This window comes from Aspergillus neoniger, assembly GCF_003184625.1.
Source record: "Aspergillus neoniger CBS 115656 unplaced genomic scaffold BO87scaffold_24, whole genome shotgun sequence".
Lineage (NCBI taxonomy): Eukaryota > Fungi > Ascomycota > Eurotiomycetes > Eurotiales > Aspergillaceae > Aspergillus > Aspergillus neoniger.
Window position 1 is genome coordinate 313,169 of NW_020291152.1, and position 13,432 is coordinate 326,600.

Here is a 13,432-nt window from a genome sequence, read left to right on the forward strand (position 1 = left end):
GCCAGTGAGTCACCACCTCACTGCTTCACATGTTAGTTGTCCTGCTGTTGCTGATCATTCCAATTTAATCTATTCTATACGGACAGAGTCTAGCCATACCCACACGAGCGATGGTCAGGCTGTCCCGCGGCCAGACCGTGATATATGACCAGGATGCATCAACTTAGGCAACCTGGGTCACTGGCATGTGAAGTGGGGATAAGATGACAGTCTCACCCCCAGACGCATGGTCTTCCCCATCACGGACCGTACAGATAAGCTTCTGCAAGCTAAGCAACAGAGCTGCAGCTCGTGCAGGCCCTGTCAGATCGGCGATGGATTCCGCCGTCATCTCCCCGTGCGATCGGTTCCACTGGGCTGAAGTCGGTAATTGGCCGGGGGTGAAGCTATAGCTCGATTTGACTCGAAAAGGCCCTGTCACAGCTGTCAAAAGGTGGTTCCACGGACGGATTACCCTGCATTGTCCGAGTGGTCGGGAGGCTGCATCCCGATGTCCGGCTATCTTGACTGTGGATATCCGGTCGTCCGAGGTTTCACGCGGGGGACCATTTTCCTCCGATTTTACCCCAACTGCGGATTTCGTCCCTCATTAAGCTTGACTGGCTTATGCTTTTTGATTAGCTCAGAATTGGGGTCAGAATGAGGGGATAGTTGCTGTTTCATCCTGACATATGATCTCTTCTATAAGCACGGACCAACTCGGCAATCATTGGTGTCGGCTCGTCTATCTCGGTAGTAAGTAGAAACCATACCAACTCCAAGTCAATGATCATTCTTACTTACTGTTATTTGATTCAAGTAGATGAAGCTCTTCACATGCTTATTGTTGTGCTAGCTGCCGGAACTGATAAGCATCTGCAGAAATCTTGGCTCGATACTAACGGCTATCCCCACATTGCGCCATGAACACCTCCACGTGGATTCTGGCCTCGGCTGCTTTTTCGGGCCGCCGGTGACTTATCACGGGCAACCCCCAGTTTTTCAGGGTCGCATTCAGCTTTTCCTTTTCTGTCACCGGCACACACTCCATGGCGTCCTTGCATGATCCCGTTAAGCTTCCCTGCGGGCTGGTCTTTCCGAACCGCCTAGCCAAGGTGGGTGGCTCAATTTCCCGGAAGCTCAATCATGATTTGTCTGACTCGCCCAGGCTGCAATGGCCGAGGCATTGGCCGGGTCAGGCAATGAGCCAACTCCAACGTTGCTGAAGGCATACGACCAATGGGGACAAGGAGGTTGGGGGGCTCTCCTTACAGGTAGCGACCCACTGTCAACGCACATAGTACGCTTCTAACTGCTATTGATGATTAGGAAATGTCCAGGTGGATGTGGACCATCTCGGAAACCCTTGGGATCCTGCCTTGCATGCTGAGTACACAGGACAAGAAGGCAACGAGGCTCTAGTTGCACGCTGGAGTCAGTACGCCAAGTCGTGCCAGCAACATGGCACTCCGTGTATCGTACAGGCCTGCCATCCTGGCCGACAAACGCCCCGGGCTGCAGGCCGCAGAGGCGTCTTGGCTCCGTCAATTGCACCTAGTGCGATTCCTCTTGATATGGGTGATGGCTTGGTGCAGCGTCTGCTCACCTGGCTCGTTTTTTCGCCTCCCCGAGAAATGACTCAGGTTGATATCGACCGAGTCACTCGTCAATTTGTGGACACGGCCCGTCTGATGGCCGACAGCGGATTCTCCGGAATCGAGCTACATGGAGCACATGGTTACTTGATTGGTATGTCACTGCACTCCTGCTACTGGTCGTAGGCTAATGAACAGACCAATTCTTGAACGCCAAGGTAGTTACGCCCAGTATCCGGATGAGCCACGCTAACTGAAAAGTCCAACAAACGCACTGATGGATATGGCGGGACGGCAGAGAAGAGAGCCAAATTTGTGGTCGATATGATCCACGCGATCCGCGACGTGGTGCCGCCGACTTTTGCTATCGGCATCAAGCTCAACTCTGCTGACCACAGCTCCTCGACGTTTGAAGACACGATGACCCAGATCGGACTTCTCATCGAAGCGGGCATTGACTTTTTGGAAGTCAGCGGCGGCAGCTACGAGAACCCAACGGTCAGCACATGTTATTTGTTCATACTCATGTTCAGACTGACACGTCTTAGATGATGGGACCCGAGAAACGCCCGAGCACTGTTGCCCGCGAGGCGTTCTTCATTGAGTTTGCCACCGAAACTCGTAAGCGCTTCCCGGATCTTGTGCTTATGCTGACTGGCGGCTTCCGGACCCGTGCTGGCGCCATGTCTGCTTTGCAGCAGAATGCATGCGACGTGGTGGGAATTGGACGCCCGGCTGCGATTGAGCCGAAACTGCCATTGGTTCTGATGGATGAGAGCATTTCGGACGAAGAGGCGCAGTTGGTGCTGAACCGAGTTCCGATGCCGTTCCTTGCACGGTTGATTTCACTGAAGGGGATTGGAGCTGGATTGGAGAGTTCCTTCTATGCGAAGCAGATTAAGCGGATCGCGATGGGATTGAAGACATTCCTCCCGTAGGGCTGCTGTGTCGAAGGATGAGACTATACATATATAACAGAGACACTAGAATATAGATAGAATGTACATTATAGAATATAAATAGAAGTATTGTATAGACGATGGACTATCAACATCATGGCTGAAATGTATCATCGTGTCCCAAACTACTATGGTTCACATTGTACCGAGATAACCAAACTAGCACCTTGCGTTGCACGCCAAGTGAAACAGTGACATCAAACCAAAAATAATATCATCTAGAGCACTCATGCTGAAGTTCATTTCCTCCAGCATTATATGATACCAAGTGTCTGGTCAATGTAGCACTCTCCATCATACTCCCATCACCACACCACCAAACATACCCACCGCCCTACACACCGCCCCACTCCCAACCAACCACAAACCCCCCTCACCCCCAAGCACACCCATTCTACCCGACAAATCCACCTCTCCAATAATCCTATCCCCAAAATTTTCTTATCAGCCAAACCAACCCATCACCACCTTCACCTTCCCCTTCACCCTCCACCTTTTTCTTATTACCACCACACCCTCCCTCCGAAACATCCCCTCTCCCGGGAGATAAATCATCAACCAAAATGCCCCGCGCCCTCAAACACCACGAAAAGAAACTCCTCCGCAAAGTCGACTTCCACACCTACAAATCCGACAACAACCACCGCGAATCGCAAATCCGCACACGCTACCACCTGCAAGACCCCCTCGACTACCGCAAATACAACCAGCTATGCGGATCCCTACGCCAACTAGCCCACAAGCTATCCGAACTGGACCCTGAGAGTGATCCTGTCCGCAAGAAGCTGGAGTCCGAGGTGCTGGATAAGTTGTTCCGTATGGGCATTTTGAAGCAGAGTCGCGAACAGGGGGCGGGGCTTTCGAGGGTTGAGAGGGAGGTTACGGTTAGTGCGTTTTGTCGGAGGAGACTTGCGGTGTGGATGACGAGGAGTGGGATGGTGGAGAATGTTAAGACTGTAAGTCTTTCTTTTCCCTTTGGGATGAATGGGGGGGGGGGGGTAAAGGGAGTGTAACGGTTATGCTAATCTGCTTCAGGCTGTCACCTTCATCGAACAAGGCCATGTTCGCGTCGGAACGGAGGTCGTTACGGATCCGGCGTACCTTGTTACGAGGAATTTGGAGGATTTCGTGACTTGGGTCGACTCTTCCAAGATTAAGAGGAGTATTATGCAATATCGGGATAATTTGGATGATTTTGATATGTTGTGATACCTTTATCCATTTCATGTTATTTCAATCTGTGTGTGTTGTGTGATTTGGGGTTTGTTTGGAGTTCTATGGAAAAGTCACTTGTGTTTTGTAATATACTACTATATTACTGCTATGTTATGCGTGTGCTGTGTTGAATAGATGCATATGCATACTGGTTACGGTGTTGTGTCTGTATGATTCGTATATCATTATAAAGAATGCATCTAGCAGGGTATCAAATGCAATCAATCATCCGCCGGAAATAAAGCACGCTGGGACTGATAACAACAACTAAGGCTATACTCCAGGAAATGGTTAAGCAGTCTTCACTCTCCCTCCCATTCGATGAATCACCGTCTTCCGGCTTAACTTGAAACCCTTCAGAAGGGTCCCTCCCCGCTTACTCTCGCACTCTTCTGGTAAATCCATGCGGAATCGTCGTACACTCCCCTCATAGTTCCCCTTCCCGTCCTTGCCCTCTTCGAAGAACGGCGTGCGGTGGTCTCCGAATTGACACCATCGCGGCGCTACTCGGCGCCAGAATCCACGTACTCCACTGCTGGCGCGGTCGATCTTTTCGTATTCGCGCCTCCGTGTGGAGGGCGATGTCCAGTCGATTACTGTGACTGTGGGTTGCACGGGTGAAGTGCATGCTGGTTCGTAGGCTGAGAAGGTAGCTGCGCGGATTGGACCCCGTGGGGAGTCGTTTTGGTTGCTTTGGTCTTGGTAGGTCGAGATGGAGAGTGGTGTTCGTAGAGTGGGTGGGGAGCTGGCGTTGGATGCAGAGCGCAGAGGGCGTGGAGGAGTGCCTGATGTGCTGGAAGATGGGGGTCGAGATTCTGATGCTGATGCTGATGCTCGTGGGCTAGGTTTAGATGTAGAGAGGCCATCGTCTTGGAATAGACGGCATGATTCACGATGCAGAGCTATCAGGTCTTCACGCCGGGCTGTTCGATCGGATATCGGTGTTATAGAAGCTGTGGTTGCGGAGCGGCGGTGTGAGTGGAGAGAGCTGTGTTGGCTGTGAGGGCTGGAGCGTCGTGATGAGTGAAGCTGCTCGGGAGATTTGGTTGTTGTTGGTGATGGAGGTGAGGTTGTTCTTTTGCGTTTGGAGGTGCGTCGACTATTTGTTTTCGTGGAAGATGATGGAGTAGTTGTGGTGGTGGTCTCCATACCGTCGGAGAGCTGCCCATCGACTACTGGGATAGATACGATGGGCGGACTGCCTGCCCCCACGGTGATATCGGTGACTTCGAGGGTAGTGGCGTATACTTCTTTTGTATCAGGGTCGTTCACACCGGGTGAGACGATGGAGAGAGAAGGGACTTTTGTCATCAAATAGGAAGTAGGTGTAGGTGTAGGTGTAGATGTATGCTCTGGCGCTGGGCTGAGCGGTGGGGAAGAGATCGTAGGAGAAAGAGGACGATGGTTGGAAGAGCCACCAGGAAGATCGGGGCGCTGGCATGTGAACGTGGCCGCCATCGTTATTTGTGCCTGTGCCTGTGCCTGGCCTGCACTTCCAGGGCCGAGAACCGTAGCGGGATGGGGATGTGTTTGACTGAAGAATGACGCGGTCCAGCCGGATTCACATGCTCCCTGCCAAATGGCACCAGTCAGGAGAGCAGTGAAGAATGCGCGATCAACAGCGGGTGAACATGCTTGTGCTATAAACAGAAATAGGAGAAAAGCGATCGAAATAAAGATGGGGTAGAGAGTAAAAATGAAAAACGAAAGGAGGAAAAGGGTGTGTTCTATGGGAGTATGTCAGGAGGACAGAAAGAACCCGATAAGATTAGGGTTCTGAGAGGGGAGGGGAGGGGGGAAAGTTGGCTGCTGGCAAGGGACAAATGATGAGGGTCAGTCGATCTTCAGAACACGAGGATCATCAGCACGTTTTAGGGATAGTCACGATGTACAGTGTAGGGGTTGTTTGCTCCAAGAAAATGAAAGACAAAGGAGGAAGATTTGCGGGATGAATGAATGCACCTGGCAAGGAAGGGATGAATAGATAGATACTTAGTTAACTAGGGGTGGGTTCGAGACAGGTCCTATTATAAGTAGAACTAGACTACGACAGATGAACTAAAGATTCACCGACCAGGCATGCCAACTTCGATTTTAGTTTCTTTGCAAGCGCCTGCAAGACCCTCCCCGGCGGCAGACCAAACCGGTTCAGTCATTAAACACGGGCTACTTTTAGTTTAAGAGGGTGGAACTGCCAGATGATCGTATCCCTGTGTAGAATCGGGGTTGACGCCAGTTCAGCAAACCCGTCCCTAACTAGTCAAGCACGAAGCATAATGAGAAATCGAAACACTTGCTTTGAAGGCCCAAAGAAAGAAAAAAGACTCCCCGCATAGTAGTCTCCCGCCCGAAAGTTAATACTATTGAAGATTCAGTGTGATAGGTCCAAAAGACCGATCTATCATCTTTTGTTCTTTTATTTGTTGTTTTTGTTTTTCTTTCTTGTTCTCTTCTTTGCAGCGGGGCATGTCACCACCCCCATGTTGTGTGTTTGTGAGTGCTGCTGCTGGTGAGATTTCCTCCCCCTTGCAGTTCACCAATAAGACTAACGGATAATAGTTGGATCATGTCCCTGCATGTCAATGGAGTGATGGTCTCCAATCAGCACCATCAGCCACCAGGGGGGGGGGGGGATCAAGGTACCTTTTGGAGTTTCCCACCCGTGGAAATATTCTAGTGTCCCCGTTTAGCCCCTCCAGCTAAATCCTTCCACGCGATGGTGTGAATGTTAGTGAGCTGGATGATTGCACCATCAATTGCCCTGGCAGATTGGCAGTAAAGTACTTAGGTTACTAAGTACTTCCCTTGCTTGCAAAGAGGGGGGGCCATTGGGGATCCAGACTGCGTCCACCCGGGGGTGTGAAGCGAATCCATTGGATTGTTTACTACTACTATCGACTTAGTGTCTCCCTGCCAGCCAATCTGTGGTTCGGCGCCCCGCCCGTCGCTCATTCCACGGCTTCTGCTTTTTCACCGCCAGTTATTGCAGGCGCAGATGGATTCAACAATAATTTATGGAATAGTCTGTCTGCTTGGTAGAAATTTACCGTAATTGAAGATAGCATACTCGTTTTGATAGATTCTACAGAAATCAGTTCTCTCAATTTGTAAGTGGGAGTGGTGTGTGTGTCTCAAATTCTCCCCAGACATCCTCCCCTCCTCCAAGAATCCAGTAAGCGCTATCTCAAACAGTAATATTCCCTGTTGTGGAAACCCCACCATGACGCTGCCTGCAGATTACTACTACTATCGACACTGCATCCAAGTTCTGCCGCAATTTTGGGTATCCTCCCTCATGTAGCTTGTTGCCTGACTGAACCTTCCAAGCGCCCGTATGGCACACAAACTTAAAACTTCCTGCTTCCCAAACCACATCGGCGCTATCTCATGTGCCAGCATTGCAGTTTCACTTACCGCCATTGTCCTCCAATGACTTCCACCACACCGCAATCCTGTGATCTTCATCTTTCGTGAGATTCAGAAGTGTACTGCTTTGGTCGCTCAGGCGAGATACATCCCATTCCCGCTGTGCCTTCTCCATACTCAAGTGCACTACTAACCCGGGGATGCAATACTAGCCAATCGATTGACAATCTTCGAGAAACCCCCCCGGCCAGATAATTCCCGAAGCTGCGTGGCTACCGTCGATCTTGGCTTTCCACCACTAGTGACGTCTTGGCATGCCCTACGCTCGGCCTTTCTCTATATGTCTCTGTTGGTCTGCATGCATATAACGTGTCGAAAGGTCTTGAGACAGATAGCACGTGGATTGCCAGCATGGGTGCTGGGATTATATCTACGTGGTATATAACCTGAATAGTCTTGTAGAACTAATTCTACTAATTCTGTTCCTTTAAGATATTACTATTATACTATCATCTGCTTTCTAGTAGTCTCGGAAGGCTGGCTGCCGCTTAGTGGTCTGTAGTATTAGTAGTATATATTTTGTAGCCCGATGTAGTAATATCGACATAATCAAGTGGAATTGCATTCCTACTATAACGTCAGTATGTCTCGTAGACTCAGGAAGCCGTGCTACAGTACTGGTATAGTACAATATACGAACGGCTGCCCCTTCTATTTTTTGGCCCAGTTCTCTCTATAGCAACCTGTCGGAAAGTCCCTTATTTAATGGTGATGGCAGCCGGAATACACCTCCGCTGTTCGAGGCTCGTTTTGATACGCCCGAAATATTACCTCAAATTCGCAGGTGTCGACAGCTTCCGTTTGCTTCAGGATAACCAGATATATATTTCAGCAGCTGTTATCATGTAGGATCTGTTAATTCTTCTAGTGTAGTCGCAAAGGTCTTCAGCTGCTACAGACTCGCTTGCTAAAGGCTCATTAATCTTTGTGAACCTGGCCGACGATAGACCAGGGAGAATCATATTGCTATGTTACTAGTAATACCCAGCTGGATTTAGTATACTTCACTGGGCAGGAGCCTCAATCCTATACTTAGACCAAACCTGGTCAAAACCTTGGCTCTCGGTTGTAGTACCATGGAATTCATTCAACAGAACTATAGCGACTATACCTCGAGAGTAAACACTTCCCTACAAAACGTGAATTCTCCTACTCCCATTGTAGGGATAGAGCAGTAACACTCGTCTTGTTGTATTATACTGTACTGTAGTCCTTTATCTCGGTATCGAGGCTGTTCTGCTCGTGAAGTGACAGGACGAGGTAGTCGCGTCTCGTTGCCCGATACGGCAGGTGTTACTCCCATAGTAGACTGACTCTTCGTCGCCCACTTCACTCCAGCTTCTTCCCATTCACACCCCGACACAACCCAAGGAGAACCAAGCTGCAATCTTGACAATCTATGAGGATATACAGACAGAGCCTTCTAGCTATATACTTTCGTTTTGGACTCATCTACAAGCGTTTTCCATGGATTTGCAGAGCTATAGGACCTATTGTTAGTACCCAACTCCCTCATATTGCAGAATCCTGATGCTAACAATACTACATTCACGTCCAAATCTGCTGAGATTTTCATGGGATTGCTACGATGAACTCAGAACTGTGACAGCGTCACATCAAGCTGGTTTATTCACCATGTCGTAAGGGAAAGATTCACTGGTATTTAAAACTCTTCCCTTTCCCCCCAGGGAGGCTGGAAACTTCTTCTCCCACATATTTCTGCCATCTCTTTGCCTTTCTCTTCCTCTTCTCCTTTTCATCTTCTCTTCCATCTCTTGACATCTATCTGCCATCTACTTTCATCTACTTGCCATCTCTCTACTATCTCTTGACATCTACTTTCATCTATCTGCCATCTCTTGACATATATCTGCCATTTCCTGCTATCTTCTGCCATCTCCTGTCATCTCCTGTCATCTCCTGCCATCTACTTGCCATTTCTGCCATTTTTGCCATCTACTGACATCTTTCTGCCACATAGCCTGCCTTTACTTACCAACTAACCTTCCAGATCTTCTAGTAGGCAATCCCAGCTATCTCCTGTCATCTACCCACTCATCTATTCCCTATGCGTCTTGCCTTTCTGTTTTTGAGCGTGACTGACTTTGGTATAGCACACCCAAACTCGACTGGCCTAGGTTGGGTGGACGGGACGGGCCTGGGACATCTCGACACACGACTAGACACAGTAGACCAGTGAGTATCCCCAGTTATCTACTGATAGTGGCTGACATTTATAGAACACCCACACGCGACTGGCCTAGGTTGGGTGGATGGGATGGGCCAGGGTAGCGACACTCAACTAGACACAGTAGACCAGTGAGTACTATCCTCCGGATTAGCTGCTGAAAATGGCTGACTTATACAGAACACCCACACGCGACTGGCCTCGGTTGGGTGGATGGGATGGGCCAGGGTAGCGACACTCAACTATACACTGTAGACCTGTGAGTACTTCCCTGATGAGCTTCTGATCATACTGGCTGACCGGTACAGAACACCCACACGCGACAGGCCTCGGTTGGGCGGATGGGACGGGCCTGGGACAACAACACGCCACACACAACACAGTAAGTACTCCTGACTTGACTGCCGATTTACTGACCCGCACAGGACTCATAACGGGTCTAGCCTCATGGTTGGGTGGATGGGCTGGGCCTGGAAGACCTTATATTATGATACGCACCTGCGATCTAACAGCACAGTGACTACATCCTAGTTGGCTTCCACAATGACTTTTGATTTACTAATCTTGCACAGGCTCATCAACATACCTGGCCCCAAGGTAGGGTGGCAGGGACGGGCCTGGGTTATATATACTTACTTTCTAACCCAACACAGTGAGTGTTCCCTGACTTGAAATCCTGTTTTACTGACTCATCATAGGCGCGACAACACTTCTGGCCCGCGGTAGGGTGGAAGGGACGGGCCTGGGACAACAGAGCACAACTCGACAACACAACACAGTGAGTATTCTCTGATATGTTTACATAGTTAGTATTGACTTCGTCTAGGACTCATACGGGTCTGGCCTCATGGTTGGGTGGATGGGACGGGCCTGGAAGACCCTATTATATATACTTACTCCTATATACGACACAGTGAGTACTCTTGAGCTGAACTTCGCTTTTTTGCTGACTTCCAATAAGCGCGACAACTTCTCTGGCCCCATGGTTGGGTGGATGGGTCGGGCCTGGGACAACAACTCGCCACATACAACACAGTAACTACTGAGTATTCCCTGACTTGCCTACCCGCTTACTGACTCTTCACAGGCGCGACAACACTTCTGGCCTCATGGATGGGTGGATGGGATGGGCCTGGAAGACCATATTATATATACCTGCTCGGTTTTAACACAGGGGCTTACAGTAAGTGTTCCAACCACAGCTCTCCTTGCACGTGCATGTCTAATATTCTGCAGGCTTCAGCAAAAAGCCAGGCCCTGGTTGGGTGGCAGGGACGGGCCTGGGATATTCGACGCAATTTAGCTGTCGACATCGGACACAAAGCAGTGTCATACCAGCTGCCACATCTGGGCATGACGGACTTTGTACAGTCTTCTTGAAAAGCTTCATCCAACATCGGTTGGGTGAATGGGTCGGGCCTCGAAGGTCATAAGTCGCCATTGTATTTTCGACTTTTACGACACGGCAAGTACTCGTGTTCCTGAACATGACTCTGACTTATCTGGATAAATAACTGACTCCGTGTCTACTACAGACCTCAACAACAAACCAGGCCCTGGTTGGGTGGCAGGGATGGGCTTGGGTCGTAGCACGTAGACATCGGCTCAGTACTAGATGTAAGTCTTCCCACTTATGGCTCACAGATAGCAGTGTGACTGACCCTCTACAGCCTTGAGCGAACCAAGGCGCGGTTGGTTGGTAGGGACGGGTTGGGTCACTTCGGTGACCCGGCACTGGGGTAAGTCCTCTCATTCATCGCTCACAGATAGCAGTGTGGCTGACTTTCTGCAGCCTCCAGCGAACCAGGCCCTGCTTTGGTTAGCTGGCTGGCACAGGCTGGATCACCGGATTCAACATCCAACACACAGTTAGTCTCCTTTTTCAGTTCTCTATATAATAGTTTCTGACATTTAGCTGGGTTCACACAGTGAACCAGGCCTCGGTTGGGCGGTTGGGAAGGGCCTGGGACATCGGACACGGGGGGTGGAGGGTTTGGATCAAGTAAGTAACTCGATCTTCGGCTTTTATATGGTAATAAGGACTGACTGCCTTTACCTTCATGGTGGAGCGAACCAGGTCCTGGCTGGGTGGCAGGGACGGGCTTGGAACGTAGTTGTAGACTTCGACAACACAGCACTGGCAAGTATTTCCATTCCCATCTCACTGATCCTAATTGGCTGACTATTCAGGTTTTACCGCTCCAACAACCCAAGCCTTGGATGGGTGGCAGGGACGGGCTTGGGTTATCGGATTCAACATCCATCATACAGTGAGTCTTTTCATTGACTGTTTGTTTGTTGGAGTTTGTCACTAACCACGTACAGAGTTCACTGCAGTGGTGAACCTCAGGCCCTGGATGGGTGGCTGGGACGGGCTTGGGACAACAACTCGCCACATACAACACAGTGAGACTTACAGTTAATGGCTCTTGGACTAAGTTGTGGCTGACTTTATCCAGGTTCACTGCAGTGGTGAACCAGGCCCTGGTTGGGTGGAAGGGACGGGCCTGGGATCTACTAACTTTAACAGCAAAGTAAGTCATCCAACACACGGCCCTCTAGCTGAAGGTGTAGCTCACTTTCTACAGGGTTCACTGCAGTGGTGAACCAGGCCTTGGTGGGTGGCAGGGACGGGCCTGGGACATCGGACACGGAAGGGGAGGGGGGTTGGTATTATGGAAGTGAAGTTGCTAGATTCGCAGTGTTGGGGCAAGACTGCATTATCGACTGACTGTAGAGAGTTACCCGACAAAACACCATGCCCTGGTTGGGTGGATGGGAAGGGCTTGGGATACCGACTAACCACAACAGCACAGTAAGTCTTCTAGCTCATTATCCTGGATAAACTTGTGGTTGACTGTTTACAGGTTCACCACTGCAGTGGACCAGGCCTCGGATGGGCGGTTGGGACGGGCCTGGGACATAGGATCCAACATCCTTCATACTGCAAGTCTTCCAAGTCATCAGTGGTTTCTTGATAGTATGTATGACTGACATCTGTAGGGTTCACCACTGCGGTGGACTAGGCCCTGGTTGGGTGGCAGGGACGGGCCTGGGTCATCGCACACGGGGAGGGGGGCTTTGGGTTGTGTAAGTCGTTGTTATATCGTGGCTTGGTGTTGGGAAAAGAGCTGACAGACTACACCATCTGCAGCACGCTTCGAAAAACCAGGCCTCGGTTGGGCGGCTGGGACGGGCCTGGGACATCGGACACGGGGGAGGGGGTGTGTAAGTAATGTCTGATGATAGGGTGAAGGGTTGAAAGCATAACTGACTGATTGATCTTTTCGCATAACCTTGCAACGAAACACGGGCCGGTTAGGCTGTTGTGGTGGAGTATGATCACCCATCGTTTGGTAGGTAAACTGCCACCAGTGGATTATTTCTAGGAGACCAGTGTGACTGACTGAGCACTAGATTGTTTCCTGGGACACACACTGCAATGGAAAGTTATCAGTTTAGAGGAGCTGTCTAGTACACTTTCAAGATAGACCATCACTGAATTAAGCCATATTATGTGCAATAACTGGACGCGTAGTAACTATGTAAAGCAGACGGAACGTTGGTTGGCTGATCGTCGAGTTCAGAAGAGTAGCATGAAAGCCTTCATTTGCTGGTCGCTTGGCTTCTAGGTTGTGGCTTCATTTGCTTCAGAGCGACTTCTACGAGTACACATTCTGACTTGATGGGTTTAGTTAATGGGTAAGAGCTCCCGTCAGCAACATCCCCAGACAACTTGGGAGCGAAAACAGTATCATTCCAACCCGACCATAGTCCCAAAAGGAGAGCCAAAGCGACCTACTCGGCTACAACCACGTCGTAAACACCCGACTTCGCCATAACATTCACAGTATCCACAAAATATCTCTCACACCGGCATACACTCGCCTAGTGAAAAAGGTCACGGGGAGATAACTCAATGAGCGAGATAGACTAACTATAATTGACAGAAGCAAAAACGGTAGCCTTCTCGTACCGAGAAAGAACAAGAAAGGATGTGTATTGATTCTACATTGTATTGTATGATGTCAACAGGATGGAAAGTTCCTAACGTACCGTCCCATTGAGAA

General features: G+C 49.9%; 4 protein-coding genes across 4 annotated transcripts; 3 read left to right on the forward strand and 1 right to left on the reverse strand.

Moving 5' to 3' along the window:
• Nucleotides 1–994: 994 nt before the first annotated feature.
• BO87DRAFT_362939 (FMN binding oxidoreductase) lies at nucleotides 995–2,561 on the forward strand. Its single transcript, XM_025621653.1, has 6 exons — nucleotides 995–1,094; nucleotides 1,148–1,253; nucleotides 1,309–1,728; nucleotides 1,773–1,792; nucleotides 1,836–2,072; nucleotides 2,123–2,561. Exons 1-6 carry the CDS (start codon nucleotides 1,029–1,031, stop codon nucleotides 2,510–2,512), a joined length of 1,239 nt encoding a protein of 412 aa, XP_025477864.1. The 5' UTR covers nucleotides 995–1,028; the 3' UTR covers nucleotides 2,513–2,561.
• Nucleotides 2,562–2,954: 393 nt separating this feature from the next.
• On the forward strand, nucleotides 2,955–3,961 carry BO87DRAFT_362941 (snoRNA-binding rRNA-processing protein IMP3). Its single transcript, XM_025621654.1, has 2 exons — nucleotides 2,955–3,489; nucleotides 3,569–3,961. Exons 1-2 carry the CDS (start codon nucleotides 3,097–3,099, stop codon nucleotides 3,740–3,742), a joined length of 567 nt encoding a protein of 188 aa, XP_025477865.1. The 5' UTR covers nucleotides 2,955–3,096; the 3' UTR covers nucleotides 3,743–3,961.
• A 78-nt stretch (nucleotides 3,962–4,039) lies between these two features.
• BO87DRAFT_312863 (uncharacterized protein) lies at nucleotides 4,040–5,206 on the reverse strand (the record flags this gene model as incomplete). The annotated part of the gene is made up of 1 exon (XM_025619597.1): nucleotides 4,040–5,206. One exon carries the CDS (start codon nucleotides 5,204–5,206, stop codon nucleotides 4,040–4,042), a length of 1,167 nt encoding a protein of 388 aa, XP_025477866.1.
• Nucleotides 5,207–9,242: 4,036 nt separating this feature from the next.
• BO87DRAFT_417425 (uncharacterized protein) lies at nucleotides 9,243–12,879 on the forward strand (the record flags this gene model as incomplete). Its single annotated transcript, XM_025626811.1, has 23 exons — nucleotides 9,243–9,370; nucleotides 9,487–9,493; nucleotides 9,543–9,590; nucleotides 9,671–9,744; nucleotides 9,935–10,014; nucleotides 10,061–10,140; nucleotides 10,189–10,275; nucleotides 10,450–10,545; nucleotides 10,599–10,727; nucleotides 10,898–10,979; nucleotides 11,033–11,101; nucleotides 11,155–11,230; nucleotides 11,292–11,364; nucleotides 11,553–11,632; nucleotides 11,688–11,768; nucleotides 11,822–11,896; nucleotides 11,951–12,028; nucleotides 12,100–12,177; nucleotides 12,230–12,346; nucleotides 12,389–12,452; nucleotides 12,517–12,590; nucleotides 12,685–12,718; nucleotides 12,780–12,879. 23 exons carry the CDS (start codon nucleotides 9,243–9,245, stop codon nucleotides 12,822–12,824), a joined length of 1,755 nt encoding a protein of 584 aa, XP_025477867.1. The 3' UTR covers nucleotides 12,825–12,879.
• Nucleotides 12,880–13,432: the final 553 nt, after the last annotated feature.

What these genes read in the sequence shown, in the direction of transcription:
- BO87DRAFT_362941 (XM_025621654.1), top strand. Translation starts at nt 3,097, where the DNA reads ATGCCCCGCGCCCTCAAACACCACGAAAAGAAACTCCTCCGCAAAGTC. An exon ending in TGGTGGAGAATGTTAAGACT is followed by an intron (nt 3,490 to 3,568) that starts GTAAGTCTTTCT and finishes AATCTGCTTCAG; the next exon opens with GCTGTCACCTTCATCGAACA.
- BO87DRAFT_362939 (XM_025621653.1), top strand. Translation starts at nt 1,029, where the DNA reads ATGGCGTCCTTGCATGATCCCGTTAAGCTTCCCTGCGGGCTGGTCTTT. An exon ending in TTCCGAACCGCCTAGCCAAG is followed by an intron (nt 1,095 to 1,147) that starts GTGGGTGGCTCA and finishes TGACTCGCCCAG; the next exon opens with GCTGCAATGGCCGAGGCATT. An exon ending in ACCAATTCTTGAACGCCAAG is followed by an intron (nt 1,793 to 1,835) that starts GTAGTTACGCCC and finishes CTAACTGAAAAG; the next exon opens with TCCAACAAACGCACTGATGG.